We start from the raw sequence: 14,064 nt of genomic DNA on the forward strand, positions 1-14,064 counted from the left end.
GCTACACAAATTGAAGTTCAATAAGCTTATTGGTACGTTATTCAATTTTAAAAACTATTATGCACCTATATTAATTTACTTTTGATTTCACGGGTGATGGTGACAGTAGTGTCACTAAAAGACTCAAAGAAATTCTACCCTATGGACCTGATTATATTGTGCAGAAAATCGAGTGCCGTAATCACATGTTACGGAATTATATCCAAAAATTAACTTTTATTGCAAAAAAAAACTAATTATCCTATCAACTTAGGCAATTAATTTTGAAAAAAATATTAAGATTACGGACTGCTATTTGACAGCAATAAGACACAGAAAAAATGAAAATGTACCAACAGCACAGAAAATTAAAAGTTTGTAAAACATTTTAATTATAAATTCACAGTATTACTGTATTATGGTCGACAGAAACATCCCTAAATTTTAGTTATAGTGACATAATATAATATATATTATTGTAATTTTGTAAATATATATTTTTTTTTTATGTTCGAGCTTATATTATTTTAGTTTTTTGCTCGGCCAAAAGCTTTAAAATTTAGTAAAATGTTTCTTATAAATCGATTTTTATAGCTATATAATTAAATAATATATTAATATATATATAATTATAAATAATAAATAAATATGTACAAACCTATATGTTTGTAATACAGAATATAATATTTATAAACAATTTGTGTATTGTACTAAATGAATATATTTTTTTAGATTTATCAGCCGACTTATTTAATAGTCCGTATCACATTTTTGGCGAACATTCAAAGTGTGACGATTATTTTTGTAAAAAAAGACTTCTAGGAGAAGAAAATTGGGTACAGCGTGCAGAAATCTGTGGAATGATGGTCGAAATAAAAAATATTGTTAATCGCTTAGTGATAAATTCGGCAAGTTTGATTTTAGACGTAGATAACAATATATGCGAGCAATTTAACAGCGTTATAAATAAATACATCGGCGGAAAAAGAATAAATTTATCGCAACGAAATTCATACAACACCCGGGTTGAAGCTGCAGTAGTGTCCTTCAATTCTAAAGAATACCTGCGAGCAATACATAAAAACGTGATGAAAAAAAGTCCAGGTACCTATTTATAAAAACTAGTTTGGGCAATTGTCAATTGTCAATTAATAAAATTATATCTTATAAAATATCATAAAAATAACAAATAAATAAGTATAATAAGTTCTCATTTTATATATATAGGTAAAATGTTAATATATATAAATTTATAATAATTCATTATAAATATTTTAGGGAAATTTAGTAAATTATTTTTAAAAGATGTTGCGAGAAAGAGACATAATAATGCACGAAGCCGAGAGTTATTTCCTTCTAAAAATAAAAAAATTAATACAAAATGTGGTTCAGATGAAAACTATGGATTAGCAGATGAGTTGATTGACGATTTAATTCCTGCAGAATTCAAAATAAGAAAAGATAATTTTCTTAACGAATTAAAGACCACTAATCGAGGCACAAATTTTAATTAGGTATCGAATAAAATTGATGCTATATGAATCTTTTGTTTTAATTTTTCAGAAAAATTAGAAAACGAAACTAAAGATCAATCCAAATCCCAACTTTGGTATTCGGAGAGAAAAAAAAGAATTATTGCCTCAAATATAGGGAAAATATACAAAATGCGACAGTATACATCTTGTAAAAAGATTGTATACGATTTGCTCTATAGTTGCATAAACATAAAAATAAAGGCTATTGAATATGGACGTGTAATGGAGATCGAAGCAAAAAAAAAATTTAAAAGTTTATATAATTTAATAATTGCACCTGTGGGTTTGTGTATAGATGAGAAAATTCTATATTTAGCCGCAAGTCCAGGTAATTGAAAGCAAAACCTATTAAATAACAATACTTAATTAGTTATAGTTAATTTAAAATAATTAAAACCAAATTAATAACCAATAAACTATATTTTTTAGATGGCCTCATCGGCGAAGATTCGATCATCGAAATTAAATGTCCATTTTCGGCTAGGAATTTTTCTGATATATTCGATGTTATTGACGCAGGAAAAGTAATACATTTAGATTTTTAATACCTACCTTACCTAATATTTTTAAACAATTTTAAATTTCCGCAGATTCCTTTTTGTTTAACACGTTCACGACCGCATGTCAACTATTGTTGACATGGGGTCTCTTTAAAATAACCGATGTCAACTATAGTTGACATGCGGCCTATTTAAGTAAATATGGTTTCCTGATCCGTGGTTTTTTTTAACAATCATATAAATTGTATGGTTTTATTCAACACATTTTTCTTTATTATTTGGTATCATTGGTTTTTGAATAGCTCCACTAGATCGCGTTTTATTTAATTCACAAAATTAATAAATGCAAGCTGTTACCCTGGGTTTCTCGATCGTACAAAAATTTGCTTACACGTCTGATAACGTTTGTTAATCAATTCCGAATCTTTGATATTATAATATTATAACAAATTATTATGTTACATGAATACATATTCAAATAAAATAGAATTTTTTCAAAAGATCGTATTACTGTTTAATTTTTCACGATGAATACTAATGAAATCTCAGATTTGCTTGACTTGTCTAGTTCAGATTCGTTTGACGATGATTATAATTCTGATGAGTATGTCCAACAAGATTCAGATAACAATAATAGTCATGAAATTATTGAAAATTCGGATACAGACGTTGAATTTGCAGATAATGATTGGTATTCAGATATAAATACTATTCCTAAGTTATTTGATTTTACTGGTAATTCTGGATTGCAATGCACTTTATCAAGTAACAATCCTCATGATTATTTTTCTTTATTGTTTGATGATAGTATTATGAATAATATAGTGACTTGGGTAAATTTAAAAGCAAACATTTTAAGATCTCAAGGTGTAAAAAAACGCTCAAATTTAAGTAGTTGGAAAATATTGACATATATGAATTGAAAAAGTTTATTGGTCTCAGTTTACTTATGGGTATTCATAAACTCCCTCCAAGCTTTAGACAGTACATCCCTAGTAAAATATTCTTACAAATTAAATAGATTATTATAAAATATATCATAATATTAATAAAGTATTAACGTATGTATTGGATGGTAATTGGTAGTAAGTAGTGTCTAGTAGTAATGAGTAATGGATCTAAATGATCTAATAACTAATAAGAATTATAATTTACAATAAATGAATAAAACGAGAACGTATAAGGTCCTTTAGTTTATATATATAAATATTAAGAACGTGTATGACGTAAGCACTACTCGCCCGTATATAGTAGTAATAGTCTGATAAAGATGAACAATACTTAGGTATATAAAAATAGATTTTATAAACATTTCCAATATTCGTATATAATGTATAGTTTATACGGTGAAAATTTCTATTTTTAAATTATTAAATAAAATCGTGGCCGATCGCTGATTGTGATACCGATAACCGAGACACCGAGTGCACTAGTGCTCGTGTCTGTGTGTAATGTAAACGCATGTGGTGACAAATTTGATTTATTATGACCTCTGAAATTTGTACCTGTGGTAAAAAGCGAGAAAGCCTTAATAAAACTAATTGGACGCGGCATATAAATTTTTGCAAGAAACGATAACTTAATCTAAACAAGATTGATCGTTTTTTCAAGACTCCACGAATAACAGGTATTTACTATAATTATTATTTATTAATTATTATTCAATAGGTATATTTGAAAATACTTTCGTTCATAGTTCTTTGGTAGTCAGGACTCACTGGACTCAGATTTAAATGCTACCATGAGTTATAAATTTATAAATTATATACTTAATTATTTATTCTTTATAAACATATAGTAATACATAATGATTTATAGATATAATTTATATACAAGATAATCATGAGCAAAATTTGTATTACTATAAAAGCTATTAAGGTGTGACAATCTACATTAAATATAAAATGACTTGAAAAGGTACCTAACCCATGTAAAATGTATTTATGTGTAAATTATAAAAAATGTATACTTTATAAATTAATACTATTCATTTACTAAATCATAATTGGTACTATTTTTTTTGTCATTAAAATTATTAATAATTTGATAATATGTGTGTGAAAAATGAAAATTAGAAGGTTAGTTAAAACAAAGTGTTGGCCATTGAATTGTTTCATTATTATCTTATTTTCAATAGTTGGATATTCAATTATATTCTTGTATTACCTATAGTAAATCAAATCCAATGTACCAGTACCAGTAAAAAACTTTTATCTAAGACTGCAACTGATTTAGAAGGTATTAATTATTTTATTCATTTTTAACTACTCATACTTATTTGTTAAAAAAAATTTTTTTATACTTTATAGATAGTCAAATTCAATGTATTCATCCCAGTACCAGCGAAGAACTTTTATCTAAGACTGAAACTGATGTAGAAGGTATTAAATCTTTCAATTTTATAATTTTTAAATACAAGTTTAAAATAATATATATTTTTAATGTAAATTATAAATTATTCATGCTGTCTCATTTTAAATTCCTACTTATATAATTAGTCTAAATTTAAATAATTACAATTTCTATAATACTATAATACTTAAAAGAAAAAGCATCCGACAAACTGTTTCAGTTGAGTAAAAATACAGCAAATTTCAAGAAATAGACGAATTATTATTAGAGTTTAAGGAATTAATGAAAATAAGTAGTATTTTAAAATTTTTTTTTTGTTATTTTTGAGCTCTTCCTAAATAAATTAAAGAATATTTTTTTCAATAATACTTGTTTCTTTAAATTACTTTTATTTTTAAATTTTCCATTTTTTTTAGTACATTAAATTTATTTAAATTTTTGAGATTTATAATGAATTTTTAACTTCCACACCAATGATAATAATAATTAATATAAATAATTGTTTATTTCTATTTTGTATCTTTTTCTTTTAATTTTTAATATCAGTCAACCTAATTAAGAATTATTATGATTTTAGAAAATGCTGATATAGTTTTGACAACTACTTCTGACAACTATTGGAAAAATGATCCTAAACATTTTTTGAGTATGAAACAACAAATATCTCCAGAATTGAAAAATGAAATTTTAAAGTAGGGTCCATGTTAACCCGTGGCTTATGATTTACCAGGTAAAGCATTTAAAAAGAACAAAAACGGTCATCATTTCAATAGCTCATGGTATTATAATATATTGGACGATGGCAGTAAAATCCATCGTGATTGGCTATCCTTCTCACCAAATTTGGACAAAGCTTTTTGTTTGCATTGCATGTTGTTTGGAATAAACTTAAATAGTATGTCTTCTATGGCCTGGACCTACCTGGAAAAATGGGAGTATGTGTATAAAATCACATGAATGTTCAGAAGATCATATAACTTCTTCAATTAAAGTAAAAACAAGAAAAACTTGTCTCCCACTTTTACCTTTACTGGAAAATAAAAATAAAATGGAAATTGCACAAAATCGACAAACAGTTTCTGATTTGATTAATGTGACAATTTTTTTAGCTCAGCATAACATGGCTTTCCGTGGACATCGTGAAAATTGGTCACGTAAACATTTCAAAGGAAATTTTAAAGACTTAGTCCTTTTTAATGGCTCAACATTCATCATCACTTCAACAACATGTCGAATTTATTAAATCAAGTGGGAAAAAAGAAGTTTCATTTTTAAGTTGGAGGCGACAAAATACACTAATAGAGTGTATATCAAATAATATTGCATTAACAATTCAAGAAGCTATTAAAACATCTGGAGTTTTCAGCATATCAATAGATTCAACGTTTGACTCAGCGCGTAAAGAACAAGTTTCTTTCATTGTTCGATATGTATGTAAAACTACTGGCATAGTGAATGAAAGGTTAATTGCTATGCGTGAATCCCCTTACACCAGTGGAGTTGAACTATTTAATTTATTTAAAGAAGTAATGGCTAAAAATAATTTGGATTGGATTAACAACTTAATAGGACAGTCCTATAATGGCGCTGCTAATATGCGTGGTGAGTATAAAGGTGTGCAATCCTTAATTAAAAATGAAAATAAATCAGCAATATATGTATGGTGTCACGCCCATCGCTTGAATTTAATAGTTAAAGAAGCAGTTTCTTCTTGCACAGATGCAGTAAACCTCTTTGGTAATCTCGAAACTTTATACTCCTTTGTTTGGAATGCAAAAAAAAAGAGTTGAATTATTTCGTTCAAACCAAAAAAATACTCTTCAGCATAAAACAATTTGGCTCTTAAACGTGTTAACACCACACGCTGGTCATCACATTCAGCTGCTTTAAATACAGTTTTGACCTCTCGTAATGCTGTGATTGAGACCCTGGCCACAATTAAACTTTCTGAAGGTCCTGGAGACGCCAAAACAGGAGCTGCAGCTAGTGGTCTTTTAGATTATTTTACTTCTTATCGTTTTCTAATTGTAGCAATAATGTTTAAGAAACTATTTCAAATAATTAAACCTGCTAATAAAATATTGCAAACTCGTGATTTGGACTTGTTAGCTGCAACAAATTTGATAGAAAGTGCTAAACATAAAATTAAATTATTAAATAATAGAAGTTTAAATGCTTTTCAAGACATTATAAAGGAAGTTGATCAATTTGTAATTGATTCGGAACAAGAATTTACTCCAATTGTAGTATCTAGACCAAAACGATGCCCAAAAAAATCAGGTGAGTTAAGTAAAGATACTCCCATATTAGACCCTGTGAAACAAATTAGAATTGAATGTTTTAATAAAACACTTGATATTATTCAAATGGATTTTAGTGAACGTTTTAATATTAATGAGACTGGCTTAATGAAAGATCTATCACTAATTTCAAGAAGAAGAATTATGGAAGTGAGAAAAAATCCAGAAACTCTTCCAAAAGATGCTTTTATTATAGTTTGTGAAATATACTCAAAATATCTGAACAGAGAAAGTTTGATTTCAGAATACCAACAATTTGCATCAAATTTTATTGAACTTGAAAAATCAATTAAACTTCCTTTATTTTTACATGAAACTGATGACCATTCTGATTGTGATGACGATGATGTACTAGAATTTAGCTTAGATATGGATTTATATTCTAATTGTGATGCAGATAATACTACACAATCTTCATTTTCACAAGAAAACTCAGGAAGCCTGGGGGATTTATTCTCTATATTTTGTTTGGAAAATCTACAGAGCACATTTCCTACTCTCTATGTTTTACTACATTTGGCAATTACATAGCCGGTTTCAAGCTGTAGCGTGGAAAGGAGTTTCTCCAAACTAAAACTTGTGAAGACCAAACTACGAACAACTATAACTGAAGAAAGACTGGAAAATCTTATGCGAATTTCATGTGAGCAAGATGTTGACATAGATAATGAAAAAGTTATTAATTTATTTGCCCAAAAAAGTAATGTTTTGTCAAAGGCTTTACTCTTTTAACTGTACAATGTTTTCTTTATCATTATTATTCATATTATCAAATAGTTTTATGAGTAACTTTTGTTTATTTTCTGTAACTACTTATATTTTGTTATTTGTAGGTAACTAATAAAAGTATAGTTTAAATACTTCATTTCAAATTTTCTTTCGAATGTAATTATTAAGAAAATCTTATTAAAATTTGTCATTGATAACTATATTTTTTTCCAGGTTGGTTAGGTTACTTCAATTTGGCACATAGATAGTCCTAGACTATTTATATTTACTACAAACATACTTAGACAGATGATTTAATTCATAATTTAGTTTTTTATTGTTTAGTATTAAGCTCATAACGTCCATTAATAAAAAAAAATATTGTAACATAAAGCTGATTATTATCTATTTGTGATATTAACTTTGTTTCTAGTGTGATATTTAGTTCCGCTTAGGCTCGAGCACATGATTATATAATTTCTTTTAATTTTTATATATTTATAAATTGTGAGGGTTAACTGCCCATGTTGCCCCAATGTTAAAACATCGTTAGTGCTGACACTGCTCCGTTCAACCTCTACTGCTCCGTTCGACTTCGTTCCAGTCCACCGCGCTGATCTATGACACTGCTCCGTTCAACTGCTCAACCGTTCAATTCCACTGCGCTGTTCCATCACGCTCAAGCTGCTCTGCTCAAGCTGCTTCGTTCATCAGCTCAAGTTGCTCTGCCCAAGCTGCTCCGCTCAAGTGCTACGTCCAAGTAGTCACTTGCTCCATCGCCTGCATCATGACTGATCGAACCTCATTTGCAAGACAGCTGTATCTTGCAAGGGGGAGTATGTTCGATCTTTTCATATTTTCGAATTTGCCGCTGCTCGGCGGCAAGTGGTGACCACGCTCGGTCACTCGTTATATTGGTCAGCCTGATGCTCTCGTCACCCGGGCTCGGGTAACGACGCGTAGGCCGCCGCCGTAACCATCGCTTTTTACGGTCGGTGTGTGTGTGTGTGTGCGTGCTCCCGCAACTACCTTCCGTCTGCTCCGTCGTCATTGTTTTGTCACATGCGTTTTGCTCTTGCACGTGTTTTTGCACATATTATATCGCTGGCTTGTGAACGTGTGGATATTATATATTTTTTGGGCTCCAAGTTTTGGAACGTGCAGCTCTGCAGTCCAGCTTCAGTGAGGTCATCGTCTCAAGTAATCGTGTGTCGTGGCTGTTCGACGTCTTGCTAACGGTGTTCCCCGTCTCCCACAGATCGTTGGAAATTAATATAATATATAAATTTATTGTCAATTAATAACGATAGTGTTTTCGTTTCTTTAATCCCCTTGCTCACAAGAGTTCTGAGGACTGAGCGTCCGACGACATCCCTAATAAGGATTCGTCAGCGTACAATTATAGTCTTATAATAATGTAGGTATTGAGCAATGAGCACGTGGCACGTCGAAAAATATTAAGATGTGTGAGTGCAACTTCAATAGTCCAATTACGTAGTTGCTAATCGCTATTTAATATCGTCTATCATAAATGTTGTGGCGGGCCAGCATCGTCATGGCATACGCATATTAGTGTACGATATTACGATAACGTTAAAAACCCAGTTTATTTTTAGATTTGTTGATCATAAATGATAATAATTTTAACGATTAAAAATCATGGCTATTTCTTTTTATAGAAGACAAGTCTATTAGTTTTATACTAATAAATTCTATAATCATAAAATATTCATATCTATACTTTACCAAAAAAAATCATATGAGGAAATATAATTTTACCGAGGCCTATTATTTAATATTATCCGGTCCCGGTAGCCCCAAATAAAGTCCAGGGGCAGCATATGCTGACTCTGCTGCCCCCGTGCGCCCGCCTATGCAGTGCGTAATTCAGAACATATAATACCAATCTTTTTAAAATTAATTGCAAATTGGTTTACACAGTGTGTGGATAATGAAGAATAATTCAAACAAAAAAAAATTAAATAAAATAGAAAAATCTAAATTCAATAAATAAAACCAAGCTGAATAAAGATCTAATTACAGTACGTGTTTGGACATAGTTGTACCACACGTGTAATCTTTTCGCGTTTCGTTTTAATAGCTCCCGATAGCAGTATATTGTGAACGTCGCAGCGCATCGAGTCTGGTAATATATATGTCAGTTACTGTCATATATTTCAGTTACTGTTCTGTAGTTGTCGAGTAAAGTTGTTGATCGTTTACTTTCGCTCGCTTATCGCTTTTACTAACCTTTGGTATCGACGGACGACATTCGATTTTAGTGCACGTAAATTATATTTGTTCGGGATTTCTTTTACTATATCTGAAATATCTAATATGTTATGTAACTCATGCAACGATGACATCTTTGATGATGATCTTTTAACTTGTTCTATATGCAATGAATACTTCCACTTTATGTGTGCCGCTCCGAGAGAAGCTACCTTTCGAAAAATGTCCAAAATAACAAAGTCAAAGTGGGCTTGTAATAAATGCAGTTTTAATGAAAATGCGCAGCCAGTCAATGAAACACAGAATAAAAAAACCGTCCATAATATTACTAACGAAAATTTAATAATCTAACTGATTCAGTAAAATTTATGAGTGACAAATTTGACAGCTTTGGTACACAATTACAAGAATTATTATCTTCAGTTAAAGAAATGAGAGAAGAAAATCGAGTACTAAAAGAACAAAATATTAAGTTTAACGATGAAATTATATTATTGGTAAACCGAGTAAATACGTTGGAACAAAAGGCTTTTGACAATTTTATTGAAATTGTTGGTGTACCAGAAACCAAGAATGAAAACATTGTAGAGACAGTAAAAACAATCATAACAAAATTGGGAGTGGAGACAACGGTCAATAGGGCATTTCGTGTTCCTTCAAAAATCATGAATAAACCCAGGAAACTTGTAGCAGAATTGAGCACTCGTCTATGCAGCAGCAATACCATAACTACTCGTAACTCAAGAAAGATCAAACCAAAAGGAAATATGTTTCATGAAAAGTGGGGTATGGAACCAATTTATGTAAATCATTATCTTACTATTTTTAATAGAAACTTGTTCTTTAAAACTAAGGCTTTTGCTCGCGAAGCCGGATTTAAATTTGTTTGGTTTAAAGACTCAAAAATATTTATTAAAAAAAATGAAGACCAAAAAGCAATTCTAATCGAAAACGAAAGCTCCTTAAGCAACTTAAAGTAAATTTTCTAGTAAATATAATTCGATCTTGTATATATATGTTTTTAATTTAATTATCATGGATGAGTTTAATAATGTTATTGAAAGTAATAAATATAGAACTAATTATTTTGAGTCTTTTTCTGAATATAATTCATATTTAAATAACAAAGGGGAATCTCTTTTAAATATTATATGTTTTAACATAAGAAGTGTGAATGCACATTTTGACGAGCTGCTTTTATTTTTAGAAAATGATGTAAATAATAAAAAAATTGATGTTATAGTTTTAACTGAGACATGGCATGACTCACTGTTTTGTCACTATATGATACCTGGTTACAATATATTGTTTTCTAGTACAAAAAGAAACCAAAATGATGGTATAATAATCTTTGTGAAAAATCATTTAAATGCGGATTTTTATGACTACGATTTTTTAGAATATAATATTGTTAGACTATCGCTGATAATCAATAATTTGCCTATAACTGTTGTATGTATATACCGATCACCCTCGTCTGATTGTATAAATTTCATTAACTCATTAAAATATGTTTTTAATAATTTAAATTTAAATTCTGGTGTAATTACCTTAATTGGGGACATGAATATTAACATAATTGGTGCACAAACAGTTAATAATTATGATTACCTAGACCTTTTGTCAGAAACCGGTTTCTGTTCTTTTATAAATGTATTCACAAGATTACCACTAGGTCAACAACATTCGTGTTTAGATCACGTGTTCATTAAAGACAACAATATCTCACACGGGAATATTAATGCGGGTGTTCTACTAACTGATATAACTGACCATTGTTCAATTGTAGTTACAATTCCTATACCTGTGAAAAATAAATACATTATTAATACTATGGATGTTATAAACTATGATAAACTTAAACAAATTTTGTATAATGAAAAATGGACTAAGATATACGAATCTAACTCGGTAGATGTATGTACTACAGATTTTCAAAATAAATTATGAATGCCATAAATGAATCCTTAACAACTAATAATATAAACTCTAAAAATAAAAGATTGAAAGAATGGATGTCCAAAGGTCTATTATGCTCAGTACGTCACAAACAATATATCTCCATTAAGTGCAAAAAAACCCAAACAATGTCAATCTTGCGTCATACTATAAAAAATATAAAATACATTTACAAAACTTTCGAGGCTTGCCAAAATTAAATTTTATAAAGAAAAATTTAGTAAAGTGTCGTATAATCCGAAATTAACATGGAAACTGATCAATGAGATTACGGGTAGCAATCCAAAAAACAATGATAGAATGAAAACTGTAGTAGTGAACGACATGATATGGAATATAGAAGATAATCCTAAAGAAGTGTCTAATATATTAATTTATTTTTCAAACGTTGGAAAAAATTTGGCGAAAAAATTCAAAAAAACTCAAAATCTGGTTTTAAACAAATCCAATGATAATAATATACTATGTTCCTTTGAAAAGATTTTTCTAGAAAAAATTGATGTATCAGAATTAAGAATAATTATTCAAAACTTTAAAGATGACACTGCTGCTGGTTATGATAAGGTAACAGTTAAAATTCTTAAAAGTATTTCTGAATATATTATTATTCCACTAGCCTATATTTTTAATTTGAGTATAGAAAGTAGTATTTTTCCGGACAAGTTTAAAATTGCAGTTATTAAGCCTCTATTCAAAGGTGGTGACCGTAAAATCATAAGTAATTATAGACCTATATCAATGTTGACCAACTTCTCCAAATATTTGAGAAAATAATTAAAGCAAGGCTGATCTCTTACCTTGAGAAAAATAACTTATTATCTAAAAAACAATACGGATTTCGACCAGGCCTAAGCACTGAAAATGCCTTATATAATGCCACTCAATTTTTATATGACTCTCTGGATAAAGGTTTAAAAACAATAGCTGTTTTCATTGACTTAGCAAAAGCCTTCGATACTATCCAACACGATATCCTATTAAAAATTCTACCAAATTTTGGAATAAATAATAAAAGTCTCCTCTGGTTTAAGAGCCACCTCTCTAACAGACAGCAAATGGTGAAATTAAATGATGCAATAAGCAACACAGGTTATATAGAATATGGTGTCCCACAAGGTAGTGTTTTGGGTCCCATCTTGTTCATATTGTAGATAAATACAGTTTGTGATTTAAACATTGATGGCAAAATAGTAACCTACGCAGATGATACCTGTCTATTATTTTCGGATAAATGCTGGGAAGGGGTATACTTCAAAGCAACGAAAGGTCTACATTTAACATACAAATGCACAAGTGAACTGGGCTTAACTATGAATTCAGACAAAACTACTGTAACATTGGTTACATCCTATATATATAAATTAGACACAAAACACACACACACTATAGAATTGCCCAAGGTCCAATACAAAATATACACACTCGACACTTTTCTACCCGTACACATTATTATTATAATTAAATTGACACACCGCCTTCAGTTCGGCAACATTCATCAACAGGAACGAACTCACTTATTAACAGCCATCAAAAATCTACCTGTTTAAGTAAGTATAATTATTTTAATATATGAATTTATAAAGAACTTTAAACCAAACGTGTCTTATTGTTATAAATAAATAAAATACCTCATACACTGCTCTAACCACCCCCAGCTACGGAAAACTTATCCATAAGGAATAGAAAACCTTCCCTGGATAACTATTATCGTAATAAGGTTCCCCCGACCACGTTACATAATTGGTGGAGGCGCCGAAGCTTTGGACACGTATATGTACAAAGTTATCAATAACATTGGATTCGGTTTGGTTTAAAGATCTTGGTGTAGTAACGTAGTTATTAAATAAATAATTTTTTATGTAAAAGAAAAATACGGTTTTGTGGCCAATGAAGCCGTGCATTTTATTTTAAAATAAAAAATAAAAATTTTCTTTTATATATAGTTTATTTAATAAAAAAAAAAAAAAAAAAAACTCGTTCATTAACATTTTATAATATATTAATTTATAATATATATATACATACAAACAATTAAAGTTAGATTTAGAAGTGTAAAAGTATATTTTATAAGATAAAAATGAAATAATATTATATTTATGGAGAAAAATTTTTATATAAAGAGAAATATAAACAATCAAATTGCAAAGGTCACAAAGGTTAATATTTTATTTCTGGATCCAGAATTTAAAGACGAATTTGATGAAATAAATTTAAGTTCCGTTTTAAGGGGAGCTGAGGAAAAATACTTAGGAGATTTCTTTCAACACTCCAGATTTTCGAAACTTCCAATTGCAGCCACTTTAGTTAAAAATTTACTCTTGGTACTTTATATGAGGTTAAAGATATCACCGTTGAGGAGTTCTCAAGATTACCGCTAACCGAAAAATTCAAATTTATTATTTCCCAAAAATTATTGATTTGGCTAATTACTTAAATAAACAAGAACTATTTGATTTTTTAAATTATTGTAACGTTAATTTTAATAGTACAGCTTCGTTT

The 14,064-nt window shown here is 29.3% G+C and overlaps 1 protein-coding gene across 1 annotated transcript; it reads left to right on the forward strand.

Moving 5' to 3' along the window:
* Positions 1–5,895: 5,895 nt before the first annotated feature.
* LOC126552566 (uncharacterized) lies at positions 5,896–7,643 on the forward strand. The gene is made up of 4 exons (XM_050207281.1): positions 5,896–6,103; positions 6,248–6,861; positions 7,198–7,366; positions 7,609–7,643. Exons 1-4 carry the CDS (start codon positions 5,896–5,898, stop codon positions 7,641–7,643), a joined length of 1,026 nt encoding a protein of 341 aa, XP_050063238.1.
* Positions 7,644–14,064: the final 6,421 nt, after the last annotated feature.

The sequence above is a fragment of the Aphis gossypii genome, chromosome X (assembly GCF_020184175.1).
Source record: "Aphis gossypii isolate Hap1 chromosome X, ASM2018417v2, whole genome shotgun sequence".
Taxonomy (NCBI): Eukaryota; Metazoa; Arthropoda; class Insecta; order Hemiptera; family Aphididae; genus Aphis; species Aphis gossypii.

Excerpts from the sequence above, each read along its gene's own strand:
- LOC126552566 (XM_050207281.1), top strand. The coding sequence starts at position 5,896 with ATGGCTAAAAATAATTTGGATTGGATTAACAACTTAATAGGACAGTCC. Across the intron at positions 6,104-6,247 it reads AGATGCAGTAAACCTCTTTG|CTGCTTTAAATACAGTTTTG; the intron begins GTAATCTCGAAA and ends CATCACATTCAG. Across the intron at positions 6,862-7,197 it reads CAAAAGATGCTTTTATTATA|CCGGTTTCAAGCTGTAGCGT; the intron begins GTTTGTGAAATA and ends GCAATTACATAG.